Source organism: Centruroides vittatus, unplaced genomic scaffold, assembly GCF_030686945.1.
Source record: "Centruroides vittatus isolate TY-2023 unplaced genomic scaffold, ASM3068694v2 contig_388, whole genome shotgun sequence".
Lineage (NCBI taxonomy): Eukaryota > Metazoa > Arthropoda > Arachnida > Scorpiones > Buthidae > Centruroides > Centruroides vittatus.
This window is the reverse complement of record NW_027122204.1, coordinates 962,295-982,485: the sequence shown is the minus strand read 5'-3', so window position 1 is coordinate 982,485 and position 20,191 is coordinate 962,295. Positions and strand designations below refer to the sequence as shown.

The window sequence follows — 20,191 nt, the reverse complement described above, 5'->3', positions numbered from 1 at the left end:
ATTTGTTTATAATTTTATTTAAGTTATATATTAAAATATTCTAATAAAACAATTGTACAGATGCAGTAGCGTCCTGGAAACTGGACTTTTGACAACTCGACATTCAGTAAAACTCATTGTGTCCTTCATGAAAAGAAAATACATGTACAGTAGAGCGTCGATAACTGGAACCAATTGGGGACTGGGGTCGTTCCAAGTAGTGATTTTTTCCAATTTCCAATTATGTACGAAAAAATATATTAACCTGTCCGATGTTCAAATTTTTCTCCGTTGCGTGTCGCTTCGTGTTGAATTTTCGTCGATTTTAAGCCTAACGAAAATTTTTATAATAATAATCGAGGCTATCGTATCGTTAAAAATTATTTCTTTATTTTGTACAAACAAAATAAATATATTGAAGAATATAAAAAACATGAAAATTATACTTTAGAAGTAAATTTAGTATCAAAAACGTTCGATTCAGCACGACACAGTCCGACTGAAAATCGTTCCAGTTTCCGGCCATTTCAATTAACGACGTTCCAATTTTCGACACACTACTGTAATTAATTTTTTTTCTAACTTAACACTAGGATCAAATAAGTTATTGTTCTTCATTGAGGACACTTAATAATAGCATCAGTTTTATGTTTTAACAAAGAATATAACCCTTTTTCCAAGGTGTCACTGTAAAATGCCATGATGCAAAAGTAACCACTGAATAGCCAATAGTTTTTTTTTTTTTTTAGTTAAAATTTAACTACAAATAGAAACAGTCATTATTTGTATATTATAGTTAATATGTACATGAATTTACATATATATTATTCTTATTACATATATACATGTAATAAGACATTGTCTGGAGGTAAATTTTTATGTCTTTTGCAGAATAGTAATTATTTTATGTTAAATTGTACTGTAGATTTTCTTTTGCTCTGAATGTGTGAAAAGATTTTTAATAGATTAATATGTAGCAATGTATTGAGCTGTGAATATTCCACCTGGAGTCCGTAAACCTCATTATTTTCAGTAACTTGTCACTTTCTTCATCCACATTTAGTCAAATTTGCGGGACTACTGTATCAATTATACTGATTATTGGATACTGTACTGTTGGCATCACAGTTTTGGAAATGAAAAATTCACCTGTTCTTCACAAAAAGAAGTTTTGATATTTTTTTTATGTGATAGATTAGCTTATTGTTATAGTAATAATAAGAAACATACATTGTTCTGTTCATAAAGAAAAGAAATAATACAATTGTGTGAAATGTTGATTTTTTTTTTTTTTTTTTTTTTGTTTTTTCAATTATGATAAAAGCAAAGAGAATGAAAATAATAATTAGATATTGGAGTCTGACAATGAAGAAACTAATAAATTATTATAATTCTTCTGATGAAAATGATGTAATTTTTATTAATAACTTTTGAAAAGTAAACTTGGGCTTATTTTTGTCATCAGTATTTTATGTTGAATTCACATAATTATGGAATCTAAGCCTAGGAATGTCAAAATATTTATATGTTTTTAAGATAAAATCTTTTAAAAAGTAAGAATGGTTTTCTAACTTGCCTTTGAAAATTCTGAGTTCTACATCTGAAATTTCTCTCCTAAAGATGAACATAATAATTCAAAATATTTGAGTTTATCCAAGTGTTTTTCCTTGTTCCATTCTAAATTAAATGAAATATGGTTTGATTTTTTTAAAAGCATTCATATAATTTTTAAATTTTCTTTCTATACAGAAATTAAATAAAATTGTTAGCTTCTTTTAATTCATCTTAAATAACAATATTATATTCAGGTCTTTGGAAGTAAGCACAGAATTTCTATGGAGAACTTATTGTACAGGAACACTGTTAACTGTTCCTATACAATAAGTTCTCCATAGAAATTCTGTGCTTACTTCCAAAGACCTAAGTAAAGAGAATAAGAAGCAATCAAGTACTAAACAGTATTATATTATTTAAAATCATAATATATTATTAATATCTACACAAATAAAGCATTTTGTCTTTTGGTATTTTCTTTGGAAATTATTTTATGTTTGAGTTCAAAAGTTTTTAATAATAATTTGTTTTATTATAAATCAAACTTTTATCAAGCAAACGTAAATTAACTTAATGCTGTTTGATAGTATTTTTAATTTAAAGAAAAAACACTAAATGTTGATATATCAAAATGTATTGAGAAAAGTTTTCTAAATTTTGAGCATTTATACATTATTGACAATTTGAAATTGCATTAAATATTCAAAGTAAAAAGAATTTAAATGTTAATGGTATGTATTTGGGGGCATAATAATAAAAGGTAAGTAATCAAAAATTTATATGCTGTTTTGGGTATTGCACACACCACTGTTTGAAAGCATGAATACACAATGTATGAAACTGTAACACTTCGTAAAATGTATGTTATCTTTCCTTGCCAATGTGGACTTTTGCATGCTATTATTTAGTGATATTTGTATTTCTTCTCCCATATATGCATATGTTGTTGAATATTGTACACTAATTGCTGTTTTGTGCTCTCTCTTCCTTGCTCTTCCCTCCATTCCTTGATGTTGTCCTTTCCTGCTTCTTCAGGCCTTTCAATCGGTGAGTGTAATTTTGTGATGTGCCGTTTCTTATTGCTGTTTTTTTATGTAAGATATTTAATAAGTAATCTCATTAATTTGTTTTCATGCAATTAAAATTTATCCTATTTCTGAATTAAATTTTAAGTAGTAAGTTAATTTGGAGCTATCCATTATTATGTATATAGGTTTTAGCCACTTTTGACTCTATCTCACTGCTGTATACGATGATGTACTTTCAGCAAACCCATTCCCCTTAATTATATGTACAATAGTTCATGGGCTCCCTGAAATAAGAAAGTTCTATAAATATTTTCTAAGCAATAGTTTATTTACATGACCGGTAAGTATGGTTATCGGAACAGATTTGTACGCCACTAATACCACTAAAAAAGTCCATGTAGACAATGCCTTGATCTCCTTCCCTTCCCATCTTGTAAAATAATGTACTTTTTGTAACTTTCTTCCTCTTAAACTGTTTACATAATTAATGAATAGCTCTTTTTAAATAATATACATTGGATAAATATTTTTAAACTTTCAAAATTTCATTTAATAAAAATAAAAAATTAAAGAATTATTTAATGAAGTCAATAAAAAAATAAACAAAGATACACAATATTTGATCCTGTTTAATTTTTCATTTGATGATTAAAATGAAGTATTGTTTAAAAAACTTCAAACTATTTTAAAAGATTCTGTGAATAATTAATTGAATGTGTGAAGATAATCAGAACTTAATATTTTAGTAATATGCTATTAAGAAAAATAGACTAACCATTGTTGTCAATGGTTAGTCTATTGCAGTAATCAGAAAAGAATAATTAATACAATTTATCACTAAAATTTCTAAATTCAGAATTCACTGTTTAGTATAACTTAATACAATTTATCACTAAAATTTCTAATGTATTTGCAGATTTCATATTAATAACATATTACATCTTCAAAAAGACTTCAAAACTTTCGTAAAATGTTTATCTTATTATTTAATTTTCATAATAACTATTTATAATTACCTTCTTTGTATTATTTTATATTGAAGATAAAATCTGTGCCAAAATTTAATTGTAAAATTTACATCTGTACTCTGAATTCTGTAATCTTTATAGTATTTGTGTTTCTTCTAGAAGTTGACAGTGCTAGGCATTTAACATCTAAATTATTATTATTCGGCAGTGTTCTATCCAAAATTGTTTTATCGTCGTCATATAATAATTCCTCTTTCTCCAAACTGTCTTATTGTGCATTTAATAGACATAAAGAATCATCAGCGACAATCATTCTGCATTACAGGCTGATTTCAACATTTTTGATGTGGATAAAAACAGTAAAAATAAATGTACCTAAATATTTGTAAAATTAAATTAATACATAAAATTTATTTAATTAATGATCATGGAAATTTTCTTCCTTACAACTTTTCATAAAAATCTTATAATTTGTCTACTTCATATTCTAAATTTATTATTAATCATATCATTTTTATTTGAAATATTTTTTTCATATCAATCTTGTCGTGAAATAGCTTACTATCTGCCAAGGAATAATGAAGAATATATATATATATTTCTGAATATAATATTCATTTCTGAATTTTGGTGTTATGCTCCCTTTTTTTCGTTTCTTCTTCAGGCTTTCTATATTTGATGCCTACCAGCAATCTTAATATGTCAAATACATCTTAATTTTTACTCTGTTTAAATTCAAAAATGATCTTATAAAGTTCATTTGTTGATTTTTTTTTATGAAGAAACAGCCAAGTACAGTCATGTAAGTAACCACATCCATGCATCCAGTTCATTTCTTTCTCTTTATATGTTCCTCAGAGAGAGATAATAGATGTCTCTATAACAAGTTCTTTGCTCATTCTAATAGAGAGAAACCACAAATCCAAAAAAATTTTTATCTTCAAAAAGATTAATAAATTACTCATCTTCCTTTCATTAGTTTATCAAAAATTGCTCAAAAATATGTACTTTCTTTTATCTTTTTTTAATCATCTCATATCTTGATTCTTTTAATATAGTTGTTTCAATGATATAATGTCTTCCAATGTGTTATATTTTAATGCATCTACACAGATCTGGTCAGTTCTTTTTACATTATGTATACAGTTTTTCTGTTTTACATTTATAAATCACAAACATCTACAGTTTGCAAAATAAATTATATTACAGAAAATTACATATGATGATTTTATTGATTGTTAAGTATTATTTACTTTTTTTAAACACAATATATATTAATCTTTATTTTTGTGTGTAAAAAATGGGAAAAATTCTTTTATAGCTTCTAAACATCAATTACTATAACTAAAAACAAAAATTATTTTTATCCAGCAATTATTTTAAGTACAAAAACAAACATTTTCAACTATCTTAGAGTAAGTGCACACTTGGATAGACATACTAGAGAAAATGGATCGAAAAATTTTGCATGTGTTATTAGTTATGGACGTGCACACATTTGGCAGAAGGATGGACAGAAAGGGTAAATGTGAGATGTACCGACCCGGAAAGGGGGAGTTAGTTAAATTCACATCAGGATGTATGAGGGATTTAGAACTGTATGTGGGGTATGTGGGTAGTGGCATTGGACATACTGACACAAGCATCTTTACAAATTAAACCCATTTATTTTATATAAGGTGGGCTTACACTTTCTCAATTTAGTTATCACTGTATTGAAAGTTTGTGGTGAATTCCTCTGGCCTCTGAGATGGTTTGTAGGTGCCGATGGTCTCGGTGCTGTGTCTTGAGCAAGTCCAGCAGATGAAGGATGATGACAAAGCGAACACAGGGCAAAGTCAGGACGATAGCACACAAAACAAGGAGAGAGGAGTGCATGGGTTACTTTGACAGTAAAAATGACAGAAATCAGCGTTTTGTCCTTGAAATCCAGATTTTTTTTATTAATTTCCATCCTCGATCATCCATTCTGATTGGTCACTTTCTTCTCACTTTTCAAGTGGTTGATCTCTCATTACTATATGTAATGAGATCTCAACTTAGATTGCAGGAGAGGTCAACATTGAAGTTTAATTTGATCTAAACTGAGATGATCAATCTTAGGACACATAACGGGAGTTTAGTTCGTAGGGACACTCTCTGCTTATATCCCACCTGAAGAAGGTCCTAAGGGACCGAAAACGTTTGTGGATGAATATAGCTGCGAAGCTATTTAAGGTTATTAGAGTGGACTTATTTAGGACTTACATTTTTCTATTGTTTATAAGTTTGCATCATGTTTTCGTACAAAAAATATTTCTAGCTTCCTTTTTTTTTCTTTCAAAAAATATCTTAACACAAATTATAGTGATGGTTTGGACCTGTCCAGAGCCTCACATAAGTTGTATGGGAGGAAATCAGTTTTGCACTCTTGAGGAGGTATATATTTCCGCCTGCCCATCTCATATTGTCAAGGTTGCTAATCAGCTATCAAAACTCCATTTATTAACAGAAATCTCTATTTTTTTTTTTTTTTTTCTTTTTAGGGGAGCACTATCATTTGTATCCATTTCTTTTATTAGTTTATTTATCAGTTGAAAAAGGCATTTAATTTCACTATGACAAAACTATAAAGAATCACGTAATTTATATCATTACCACTAATTCTCTACAGATATTTTTCATACTGAAATTGCTATTGAAATAGAACAAGTGCATGCACCCAATGCAATTCTATCTGCCAAGAGTACACATACCTTTAAATTACTATTCAGCAGAAAAATAATAGAAAAAGGAGAATTACTCCAACCATTTTTTTTCTCCTAGATAAAGTATTTTATGTCAAATTTTATATGAATTGAAGAGTTTTTGCGACAGAAATATTAAAAATTATCTCAATATACAGTAATTATAAAAAATTAATTGCAAACATAACTCATATAACAAATTTTATTTTTTAATTTTTCATTTTAAATATCATTCTTATATATTTGATCTTTATGCTTTTTTTAATTGTTGTTTTCATGTTAAAATGTAAGCAAAATTATTCTAAATGCTTCATTAACAGATGGTGTTTCGAACTTAAAAGCATTAGATATTGTATAAAATTGTAAAGTATATTGTCAAAGTTAGCACAGGACAATATCAAACTTATAAAACTAATAGAAAAAATTCATTGAGTTCTTTCTATTATTTGAATTCTAAATTCATTAAAATAAAATTATTTCATTTCAAATGTTTTTCAGATTTTATACAATTTCTATTATTTCTTACAGATTTATTTCATAAAAAGTGATAATTTTTCATGCTTTAAGAATTTTAAAGCAGTATATATTTACTCTAAATATTAAACAAAAAATAATTGAATTGTCTATTGATATTATGGTAAAAAATGAGAATGTTTGAATTGAAATTACCTATCTTAAAATAAATAATTCTATTTATTTATATTTTGTATGTTTGATACGTTAAAAAATCTGGCAACTCTTCATTGATGTTTTAAATTATTTGTATATGTTCAATATATTTATTTTAAATATAAGCTTTATAAAAATGTATTGTTTAAAATTTCAGAGAGTAAACATCAGAATTAAATTTGAATTTCTTTCTATGTATTTTGAAGCATTTTGGCAAAAATATTTTTTAGCATGAAAGGTTATAAAACACCATGTCAATAAATAAATAAATAAATTCTGCTAGCTTCAGAAACTTTTTATGGCCATTTTGGCTTCCTGAAGCTAGCAGAATTTATTTATTTATTATTATTTTTTTAGAATTTGTCTTTTTATTATAAAATATTTACTTAACTAGTAGAAGACACACTATTGTTTCAACATTTGTAACTAGAAAGTGGGCACAAAGTTCTATTATCTCTGTACAAAATTGAATCTAATTAATTAATTAACACTCCAGTGTTGTGGCATTACGATCACGATTTATAATTAAGACATACTCGCTAGTACTTTTGATAGCTTACAGCCACCATCCTCGGGTGAAAGAAATCAAATACAGTTAATTTTTCAAACGTTCGGCTTTCAAACAGACTTTTTCAAATTATCCAAGGCACGTGGATGGAATACAGAACAAACTGAAATAGCATTGAAAAATTTTTTGCCTGAAAATCGTAACTGTAAGCTATCGAAAGTACTAGCAAGTATGTCTTAATTATAAATTGTGATTGTAATGCCACAACACTGTACTGTTAATTGTTTTATTTGATTGTTGGCATGAAGGGTCTTTTTATGATCATTATGAATACAAATCATATGCTATTCCTGTGTCATAATATTTACTTAAAGCAGTACAAGCAAAGTACAATCCAGCAGATTTAATAATTCAATGGATCAATATTATATCATTTTCATAATAAAATAATTTGCCACGAAGTTTGGTGAGATGTCATTTTTATCATTTGAGAAGTGGAATACGTGGAAACCAGTCTTTCAGCTTCATTAAACTCATAACTTTGTATTATAATATTTAATAATGTGAATGATATGGTGTACTTGATAATTGTTAATTACATAAAAGGAGACTGCAATTTACTCATAAAATTTACAAATTTAATAGAAAAATTGACACCAAATAGTATATGTAATGAGTTTTCACATGTGTATTAATGTAAATACTCATAATGATTAAATTTAACTTCCATTAAATCTGTAAAATATGTGATGATAAGTATGTAAGAACTAAATGATGAAGCTTGGAGGTGACAATAATTTTTTTTTGAAATGATAAAATATAGAATTTTTTAATTTTAACAGCTGAATATAATTATATAAATTATTTTTAATATCTTGAAAAATAAATTGCAGATGTCATTATTTTCTGTAATGAATTTTATATTTTTTTTAACACTGATTCCACAATATTGCATCATTATGAAAGCAATTTGTCATTGTACTGATGCATAATATTTTAAAACAAATTGAAATAAATCCTGCTTTATCAGAAAAGTCAATTGCATCAATATACTTTGCAAACTTTCTCTTGTACTTTTGGATCTCTCAGCTCATCTTCAGGGGCATAATCTTCTAAAAATAATAGTTTTAGATGTTCTAATTTCAGTTCTCTTCAGTTAAGAATTATAAGTTATAAATTAAATTTCATCAGGTTAAAATGGTGGGTCGGAAGATTTGAAAGTAAAGGGTAAAATTTGCAAGGTACGTTAACGTGACCGAGTTCTTAAAGAAGGATTTACATGAAATTTGAGATTAATTGAAGATTTATTTATAATAAAAATGAGTTGTTGCCAGATTTTTTTTAATAAATAATTTAATTAGACTGTATGAACCAAATTAATGAGATGTTTTAATATTAAGACATTTGCTTCATTAGTATTAGATAATATATTATCAGAATAAATAATAATTTAACTTTAGAATTAACAAATTGAGAGAAATTTTAAATTAAATTTGTTTAGATTTGTTGTTATATAGTGATTTATAATGTTTTAAATAAAAATAATATAAATTCAGCCAGCTTTGTTTTATGTTTTAAGTGATTGCATGTAATGACTAAATTTAAGAAAAGAAAAAAAAATATATATATATATATATATATATATAAAAGAAATATATATATATATATTTATATATATGAAAATTGTATTTTGTGGCTTTTGGCTGGCTATAAATGCTCACTTTTCTGTGGAGTTAATGTTTCTGTTGTGTAATGTGTTATATTTTCTCCATGGTGACTGGTGTACTGTGTTCTCATTTTTCATCTGGAATAGGATCGGGTAAGTGAGATTAATTTTAACGTTAATTTTTTTTCATTTAATTTTGAATTCAATAATCAAAACTTGTTTAATTTATTGATCAGATGTTTATAAAAAGTAAATTTAAATCAGATTTATATTCATTAAGATTATTTTTTTTAATATTTCAATTAAGAAACAAAATGCTTTTCATTTTTATTGCTTATTACATTCAACTTTTGATCCGTATAAAATAATTACACTATTTTTCTTTTATTTCACTTACATTCTTACAGGCCTTTGCCTGGTTTAGTGACCTCTTGGTCGAACATGCCGAAATATTTTGGTCATTGTTTGCTGTTGACATGGATGCTGTACTAGCTCAGCAACCACCGGATACCTGGGATAGTTTTCCTCTGTTTCAAGTGTTGAATGATTATTTACGAATAGATGGTAAATATTAAAATTTAAATGTTTCAAATGTAAAGTAATTTATTTTAAATTTTAAACAATTTTTAATAGAAAATCTATGCGGAGGTAGATTCCATCAACATCTCCGTGATACCTTTGCTCCACAAGTTGTGAGATATGTTGATTTGATGGAATCTTCGATTGCTCAATCCCTTCATAAAGGTTACGAGAAAGAAAGATGGGAAATAAAAGGGTATGTTTTTAAGAAAATAATTTGTTTATAATATGAATAATGAATATAAAATGAATATATGCTACTTGATTAAATACAGATTTAGCTGCTTTATTAGAAAATGAAAGTTGTGATAGTTCTAAATGTTATTAAAAACTTCTTCCAGAATTTATAATGTAAATTTAAATCAAGCTTCAAAAAATTTTTTTTATCAAGAACCTACTTATCAACAAATTGCATAACTTTTCCAGCTGTTACAAGTTTTTATTTTTAAAAAATAACTTTTACATTATTAAGCAAAATAAATAAAATTGAGTGTGGCACCATCTATTATGAAATTTTGTTATGAAATCTTTTTATATTTTTAATTACTATAAAATGGCAAGTTTTTTACAGATGAAAGTTAAATTATTGACACTCAAATAGCATCTATAATATCTCATTTCTTAGTAAAATCAACAATGATGCCATTAACAACAATTACTTTATTTATCATTTACAGTATATACTCTATCTTTGTTATGGTAATCACTCTCACAAAAAACCATATTGTCATCCCTTACTCATCCTGATCCAATGTATAATTTTTATTTTAGTAGATTCAAAAATAATTAAATTATTTTAAAAATTAAATTTTATGTTGTAAATTTTAGGCTAGATTAAGCATCAATTTGGAAAATGGACAATCTCTGATTTCTTTAAATATCAAGTGATCTACAGATATTATCAAAATTATTTCTGTTAAATTTTAAAATAATCTTGAAAAAAAATTAAACTATTATTATTAAGAACTTTTAAAAAATCATATTTACTATAAATTTCTAACACAGTTTAAAAAGTCTAGGATTTATTGAATGTTTTTCGAGACTAAACTTGTTAGGGTGGCAGTCTCAGATGTAAAACTGGAAGACATGTTACCAGTTACATCGGTCGTCAAGAAGAATCGAGAAATTAATCTGTGTTGAATGCCAAACAGTTAGAAAACAAAAAATCAAACAAAGAGCTTCGAATAAACTTTTCCAAGAATCACTTTAGACTGATTGTGTCAAATGGCAATTTTAAAAATGTAAAATATAGAAGCAGTGACTAGCATAGTCTATGATTGCTTTTATTCTTATAACCACTCCAATATCATTTGAAAAGGAGTTATCAAATCTCTGCATAACATATTGCTTTGTCAGTGTTGTTCTGTGCTGCTGGCAATTGTCCTAGCTCCAAGATTCGCAACATGACTGTTGACTTCGTAGTATATATGAGCCATAAATAAGGAAGGTCTGCATATTAATGTGTGTGCTTCTGGCTCAGGACAAAGGAAACAAGAGAAGCTATACATGTCGTTCATAATGAAATGATAGTGGCATACTTGTATCAATTCTCTGGATACATTTTGTTACATACGAGGGCTGTTCGGAAAGTTTGCGGCCTTCCCTATATGCGGCGCTGCGATCAATTTAATTTTTGGCGGGAATAATTCAGCCATTTTTGCTAAAGATATGATACAAATTTCCGCTTGATTTGTCATAAAGTTTTTCCACAACAGCTTATCAGATAGTCAGTGTGCACATGCTTTGTCAAAAATGGAGAAGACCGAGACTCGTGCGGTCATAAAATACCTGACAAAAAAAGGTTGACCCCATCTTAAATCAAAGCTGACATGGATAAAGTTTTGGGAGAGTTTGCTCCTTCGTACACCACTGTGAAAAAACAGACAGCCCTTTTTAAATCTGGCAAGAGAGAGTGGAAGATGACCCTTGCAGCGGACGGCTGTCAACTGCTGTCACTGAAGAAAATATCGACAAAGTTCATGATTTGGTGTTAGCAAATCACTGTTTGAAAATGTGTGAGATAGCTGAGACAACAGGCATCTCTGTCGACCGAGTGCACCACATCCTAACCGAAAATTTGGGTATGATGAAGGTCTCAGCAAGGCGGGTGCCACATTTGCTGACCACCGAGCAAAAACGTGTTCGCACTTTGATGTCAAAGGAGTGTTTGGACTTCTATCACAAAAACCCACGGGATTTCTTGTGTCAGTTTGTGACTACTGACGAAACCTGGATCCACTACTACACTCCTGAAACAAAAGAACAGTCAAAGCAATAGAAACATCACAGTTCGCCACCACCAAAGAAGGCAAAGACAGTTCCATCAGCGGGGAAAGTGATGGCCTCAGTTTTTGGGATGCTAAAGGAATCGTCTTTATTGACTACCTAGAAAGAGGAAAGACCATCAATGTTGTTTATTACTGTGAACTTTTGGAAAAACTGAAGAAAGAAATCGAAGAAAAGAGGTCACACTTGAAGAAGAAAAAGATTCTGTTCCAAGACGATAATGCACATGCACATTCCGCCAGAATCACTGAACAAAAGATAAATGAACTTCACTTCCAATTAGTTCCACATCCACCGTACTCACGTAATTTGGCCCCAGTGACTTCCACCTTTTTCCAAACCTAAAAAAATTCTTGGCTGGAAGGAGATTCTACTCAAATGACGAAGTCATCTGTGAAGTGAATGAGTATTTTGCACACCTTGACAAATCGACCTATTGTGATGGCATAAAAAAGCTAGAACATCACTGGAATAAGTGTATTGCTAACAAAGGAGACTACATCAAAAAATAAAAGAAGTTTTAACATTATTTTGTTTGTTGTTCTATTTGAGGCCGCGAACTTTCCGAACAGCCCTCGTATATGGTAAATTCAATGCAGTCAAATGACGACAATCAATTTTTAAACTGTTGAAAACAGCCTATATTTCTCATATCCTTCAGCAATAGGAAAATTCAACATCTCACAAAACTACTGCTCTGTTACATTATTTACTTATTTGCAAAGTAACTGACCATTGAAATATCAGAAGATAATGTATCTGAGTTGATAAACTATTATTATATATTATTACTTGTGAATTTTTCACTGCATTTACATACATTCATATATGTACAGCTTCTCGTGTTGTACTTGTGGTGGAAATTTGTATGGTTGTGGAAAAACTAATGACATTTTTGGAATCAGCATGTATAAATTACAATGTTACATCTCTGTTGCAAAAAGTTTTTTTTTTATTTTGTTGATTAGTGTTATAAATGAATGCTTATTATATAGCAAATATATTTAAAGTAATAGTTCAAATATTTTTATAATTGTTATATGTGATTATGAATCAAAAAACTATGTAAATAACAAATAGTTTTAAATTTCAGCCATGGTTGTGGTACTTCAGAAGATTTATTTTGGAAGTTAGATGCTTTACAAACATTTATTAGAGATCTTCATTGGCCAGATGAAGTATTTGCTAAACATTTAGAACAAAGGTTAAAACTTATGGCTTGTGATATGTTAGAATCATGTATAAATAGGTAAGTGAAATATTTTAAAATATTTATTATTACATTTTATGTCATACTGAAAAATAATTTTGATCTATTTGCAATTTTTAAAGTAAATTAAAATTTAATTATTGAAATTTTGAGAAGTTTATAAATAATTAGACATTAAAGTTTTTGTGTTACAGAATTTGTAATATTTTGTTTTATTATATACATCCTTAGTGACATTGATATGTAATTGTTTAAAAAACTCATTATGCAAAATTTATCATATACTATAAATTATGTTTTATCACAATTCATATTTACATAAAAAATATTCAAATATTACACAGCATTTTCTAAAAGATTCTGTAATTTTTTTTCACCAAAATTTACTTATATTGTAACTTGTATATATACAGTAATACCTTGTTATTTGAATATAATACATTCCTGAAAACAGTTCAAATATTGGGAAATATTTTCCATTATTTCATATGGGAAAAATTCTAACTTTTTCTCTAGTGAATTTAAATAAACTCAACTAATTTTTCCAACTGACACTAAAAGATTGCAAAAAGTCAATTTACTTATCTATCCATTATTTTAGCATGATATTAAATCTAACAAATACTTAATGACATTATTGAAGAATACATTTGTAAGAAGTAACGTAATGAATAAATTTGTATAGTGCCTGTTTATATTAGGAATTGTACATGAACTACATTTCTTTTACTTATTGTAGACAACAATGGAAATGTTGTAATAACTGTACACTTTACATTAAAATATTAATGTATAAAAACCAGACAGCATTGAAAATAAATGAGTAATGAATACTGTAATGAACTAAGAATATGCTCATAAGATTGCATTGAAATCACTAAATTGCACAACTGTGATAGGCCATTAAGACATATGCTAGAAATTGACTTAATTTCTACTTTCCATTTTTAATAGCACAATTTTCAAATTTTTCACAAATGCAACTGCAGAAAAATTTGTTGTACCAGAATTACTCAATTGGGATATCACAATGGGTATTAAAGAGTATCATTGTTTGTAGTAGGAACTTGAATATAGAGAGTTCACTCGTCAAATTATCATTATATCTGTACTATTTGTAAACTTAACAAATTATCTCAATATATTGAAAGAGAATTCTTAGTGAGAACACTTACAAATAGGTAAATAGCTAAAAATAAGAGAATAAAGTTTATATTTAATAAGTTGCTAAAAATTAGCAATATTAGCTGGATGTAATCAGTTACTTTGCTAATCACTTAAAACGGGTTTTGGACAAATAAACTAAATTGTTATGTCTTTCAAATCTAACATTTACCCTCCTTTCAAGTTCAAGTTCAAGAATATCTGTGAGTTAATTGTTTCTGAGTAATTCTTGAACTCGACAAGACCATACTGTATATCAGCAGGTACTGTTTAAACAAAATTCCATAAAAATTTATGCTCCACTCCAAGTAGTCTCAGATGATTGCCTAGACACCTAGACACTTATTCAACCATTCACAATTAACTGAAAATATTCAGATGTGTTGAAAATGTTTTATTTATATTTTTACCTTAACACTCCTAGTACCTCTTAATCTGATTCTTACATATCATTCTGGTTGTCTTTTGGAGGACTACAGTGCTGGTATTTTTGTTCTAATTCTTTGAACATAGTTATGTATGGTATTCAAATATAATCAAATATTTCTTTACATTTAATTGCCACATTAGAACAATTTATTTTACTTTCATTTTATCTTGAATAATTTTTCTGAAATATGCATTGTAGAAAATTACTTCTAATTTTTGTATCATTATTTTTAAATCTACAATGAATTTCATTACGAAAATAGTCACATATGCATTTATAGTCAGAATTACTCCTGTGCATCCAAGGATTATCCTAACCATTTGCTGTTTGCAAAAACATGAATTTGTGTGTATCAGTTTCATATGAAACAATATCCTATTATGTATATAAAGTATTATCCTATATTAAGTGATATATTAAACATTTCACAATTCATTAACAATAATAAAAATGTTAACACAATATATTATTATCATTTCTTTTACAGAACACTTCAGGCCTTTCAGCAGTGGGAACGAAAAGGAAGTAGATGGATTAGCACCGATTATATAGTTCCTTCAGAGATGTGTGCCATGATCAACGTAGTATTAGAAGCAAAAAATCAGGTACCTAATAGTGACAATTTAGTCAATTTAACAATTTTAATTCGATTAAGATGATTATATTTAATTAATTTTTTTAATGTTTCAGTCATTGAAATTGTGTACTGTGGATGGAGTTGACATGGTAATTTACATTTCTCATTTGAATATACTAAAAAGTTTAGCATTTTGCATTTCAAATATATTTCATATAATTTGTTCCAAATGTATTTTATTTTTTATAATCATTGTTGATTTTACATTTTGCAAGTCAAAATTTTTGAAATAATGTTTCATTACGTCCCAAGAGAGAGAGAACCTATTAAAATATTGTAAAATTTACATTTTATAATATTTTAATAGGTTATATGTATGCTTATTTTAATGATAATATTAAAATCATTGTTATATAACTACATATGTGGTTTTTATTTTTACACAAGCATCAATACCATGCAAAAATTGACCAATTGGTGGATGAGACGCTGAATTTAATGATGACTGGTCTTATAAATAAGGTATGTTTCGTTAAAAAATGATTTAAATTTCGATGCCAAAAATTTATTGCTTTAATACTATGTTTTATTTACATCACTAGTAGTATATAAAAATATTTAGATCAAATTAAATTTATAGATAAACAAAATCAAAATCAGAAATTATATCCAAAAATAAAAATGATTGGCAGGCAAATGAAATGTAAAAAAAGTAATAGTAATATATACTAAATTTATATTTTTTTAATATTATACTCTATCTTTATATAAAGTGTCAAGTAAAGCTTTTAAAATTGAAAAAAATGTTATATAGTTTACTCTTCAAATTATTAAACAGAATGATATTTATAAAATTTTGTTTTATTAAAAATTAACAAAAATAAAAAGTAAAGTTATTTCATAATGATAGAATTTTCTACTGCACTTTAATTTAATTTTTTTTTTATACAACAATCAAAACTTATGAATTAGCAAGAAAGTGTTTTTAATTTTGAGTGTATTATTAAATTAAAAATGTATAATTACCTTTTCTTGGAATAGTGCTAACCAAAGGTGTTTATCCTGTTAATCACAGAATCAGACATGATCATTGTTGAACTTACAGTAGTGTGTCGTTTATCCGAAAGCTGATCAACAGAAACATCGATTAACCCGAAACCGTTCCAGTCGGACTGTGTCCTGCTGAATCGAACATTTTTGATACTAGATTAACTTCTAAAGTATAATTTTTTTGTTTTTATATTTTTCAATATATTTATTTTGTTTGTACAAAATAAAGAAATAATTTTTAACGATACAATAGCCACGATTATTATTTTAAAAAATTTACTTTAGGCTTAACATCGACAAAAATTCAACACGAAGCAACACGTAACAGAGAAAAATTTCAACGTGGGATAGGTTAATATATTTTTTCGTGCATAATCGGTTATCCGAAAAATAAGTTATCCGAACAACCCCCAGTCCCCAATTGATTCGGATAAACGACGCTCTACTGTAATATGATCACAAGTTTGTTTTTAAAAACTTATCATATAGAAACATCCAGGCAATTGATTAAAATATACTCTATTGGTTAAAGGACTGACTATGCAATTCAGGCATTGTTGTCTCTCAGTCCTTTCCATAATAAATATCTGATAAGATAAAATTATTGTATAAAAGTAAAATTCAAAATTTTATAATTTTACATTTAAGTAACATAAAACTCAAAGTAGTAATCACACTGAGAAATAAGTAAATTGCATTTGGTAACTGGACAATTAAAGGTGAAGGAAATAAAATCACCTACTATCTAATTTTAAATTATAATAATTTAAAATTTAACAGACTAAAAAGGTAAAGAATTTAAACTAACATTTTTAAGCATAATTTTAAACCATAATTTTATCTTACCAGATATTTGTTAAGGAAAGGATGATAAGGGGCACAATGCCCAAAATGCATATCTATTTTAACCAATTGCCTAGATTTCCTGTATGATAATTTCTTTAAACAAACTTGTGTTTGATCTGAACAACTTTAACCAAAACAATAAGCTATTAAAGTGCCGATTAATATGAACAATTGGTACAATTGCAACATATGACTATAGTTTTAGAATAACAGTCAGTAATGATTGAGTCTAACTGATGTTTTTCTTTCTTCTAATAAATTATCATATCAATAATTCTAATTAATTTTTTTAATAATTCAATTCAATTTGCTTAACTTAATACTTTACTTTAAGATATCTGTAACACTATTTAAAATAAACAATATACCATAAATTAATATAACACACTTGTAAAAACCTCCAGGTGTCCTGAACAAAATTCACAGATAAAACTTAAACAAACTATTATACTATAATTTGTTATCTTTAATAACTAAGAATTCATCAAGATTGTTGAATATCTTCAATATTATGGAGAAATTATAGTAATAAAAAGCTTTTATAACATCCAATTTACACAGTATTGGATGATGTCGCTGCATAAAAATGTAAGACTATTTCTTTCAGTTCCATAATATATCTATCAAAATGAAATACTTTTTCTATATTTAATATTACATCCTCAATTATAGTTCAGTTAATTTATTAAAAATCTTTCAACAAAGCAGGAATCTCCCATTTAAAAAATAAACAAAAAGCCCACTTATAGAAAAATATAAGTGGATTTCTTGTTTATTTTTTAAATGGGAGATTCCTGCTTTGTTGAAAGATTTTTAATAAATTAACTGAACTATAATTAATATTACACTTTCAATTACACTTAAGAAAATTGCTGCAACAAAGATTAGATATTTTGTATACATTTCAGACAGCACTGCAATTTTGGTAATAAATAATTATTACTAATATTTATTTTTCACTTTTTTTTATTTAAAAAGTTACAATTGATATTATAAATTAATGGTGCCCAAACTTTTCAACTGTCAGGCAAATTATGCATAAGTCATACGAAGGCAGGCTACAAATATTTTTGGTGTATATAGAATATACACCAAATGTAGGAGGTGTATTTCTATCATTTATAAGTGGTGTGTCAAACACGTTTGCAGGTCAGATTAATGTATGACAAGAGCCTTAGTTTGGGCACCATCATTATAAGTAGTAAATGTTCTTATAAATTGATATAAACTTTTTATTTATAGCTTACCAGTGTATTAGAAGCAACATTAAACAAGTTATCTCGTTATGATGAAGGCAGCCTCTTAGCACCGATTTTGTCTTTAACGGTAATTAATATCATGCTATGTAACTGTCAGGGCCGGCCTTCTCGATAAAGGGGCCCGGGTAAGACAATAATTACATCTCTCAATCTCTCAATATATGTTCTCTGTTGGAAACTGTTATATTTATTTGAATGGATAAAAGTAACTTAAATTATAACATCAGGAATTTCATATAAACTTGTCTACAAAATAATTAATGTTATAAGCTTTTTGTAGTAAAAGCACTTTCATCTATTTTATTAAAGCTTCATCATTTATAGATATCTGAACAGAATATTTGACAAAAATACTTTAGAAATTTTCATTTTGGAATACAAATTTTAAATATTTAAATCAAATAAATAAAGTACACAAATAAATAGAATTAAGTATTTAATTCCCATTTAAATTGTTTTATTATTCTTTAAGTGTAAGCCTTTTATAAAGAGAGAATGACATCCTGGAGATGGTAGATGGGTTGGTTTAGAGAACGAACAAGGTTTCAAGCAGGAACAATATGTGTATGTTGCCTGTCCTGCCTTCAGTTCTATGATCCTTGAAAATTGTGACATAAAACCAAGTCTCTAATTTCATGGAACTTTTTTTTTTGCAAAAATGTCTTTTGTTCTGCAATTCTGTGTCGAAGTTGTGTGAAGTTGTCCCAATATAATATAGCATAACAATGTCAGAAAAATTGGGATTTTATAATGTTGGTGATAATAAGATGAAATGTGTTTCTATGCTACCAAAATAAATATTTTTGCCAATGAAAAATTGCACTCTTGGATAAGTTAAAATTATAGTATTACTCCTTCCTTAAACATTTGTACTTTCTAGTGCTGTTATATATAACAGAAGGAAAGTCTGGTGCAGTGTTTTTCAACCTTTTTCATTGAGTGGCACCCCTGATTGAAAAATTAAAAATTGCGGCACCCTTGATTGGCGGCAGATCTAGAATCTGAATAAGGGGAGGCTTAATGGGGGCCAGATGAAGTTTTTGCAAAAACGAATATTATGCACAATGCTGGGGAGGGGACTCCCTCCCCAGGAAAAAAAAAATTTTTTAAATTGACAGTTTGAAGTAGCATTTTGATGCAAAAATAGTGTTTCTACGTGTTTAAAATCAAAATTTAAGTCCATTGAATTTTGTCAAAATACTGACAATGAGTTATCTTGAGACTACACTTAAGTAAATTTTCATGAAAATGCCTAAAGGTCCTAAACTTTGCGACACCCCAATCGTGGCGCCGTGGCACCCCTGTTGAAAAACACTGGTCTGGTGATTCAGTCAAAAGATAAACCTCCAAGATTTTTACATTTTTGGACTTGGATCTTGAAATGTCAAGAAATGCAAAAGAAAAATTGGAGGGTTTTTTTGTATGTATGGATATTAGTGTGTGGGGGCACAATTTTGTTCACCCTCTTTGAAGCTTAATGACTTCTGTGCTTTTTGTCAAAAATATCTGAAATTTTGCAGGGAGGTTTGTGTATTAGGAGGATTTATGCTGTGGTTAAAGGTCAAGGGATGGGGAGATAAAGAGGGGGGTTGTGTGTGATATCTCAAGTAGGGTCAGACTTAATGATTTTACTTGTTGTTAGCATTTAAAATTTTTTATAAAACTCATCCCTACCTTCAAAATTAAGCTTTT

At 27.6% G+C, this 20,191-nt stretch overlaps 1 protein-coding gene across 1 annotated transcript in view; it reads left to right on the top strand.

Moving 5' to 3' along the window:
• The window catches only part of Cadps (calcium-dependent secretion activator 1), a 119,766-nt gene that overhangs the window by 90,516 nt on the left and 9,059 nt on the right, over positions 1–20,191 (top strand). Inside the window, 8 exon segments of the mRNA XM_067270864.1 lie at positions 2,569–2,586; positions 9,506–9,662; positions 9,732–9,873; positions 13,057–13,212; positions 15,255–15,372; positions 15,458–15,493; positions 15,792–15,866; positions 18,483–18,566. Coding sequence (XP_067126965.1) covers positions 2,569–2,586; positions 9,506–9,662; positions 9,732–9,873; positions 13,057–13,212; positions 15,255–15,372; positions 15,458–15,493; positions 15,792–15,866; positions 18,483–18,566 — 786 coding nt within the window.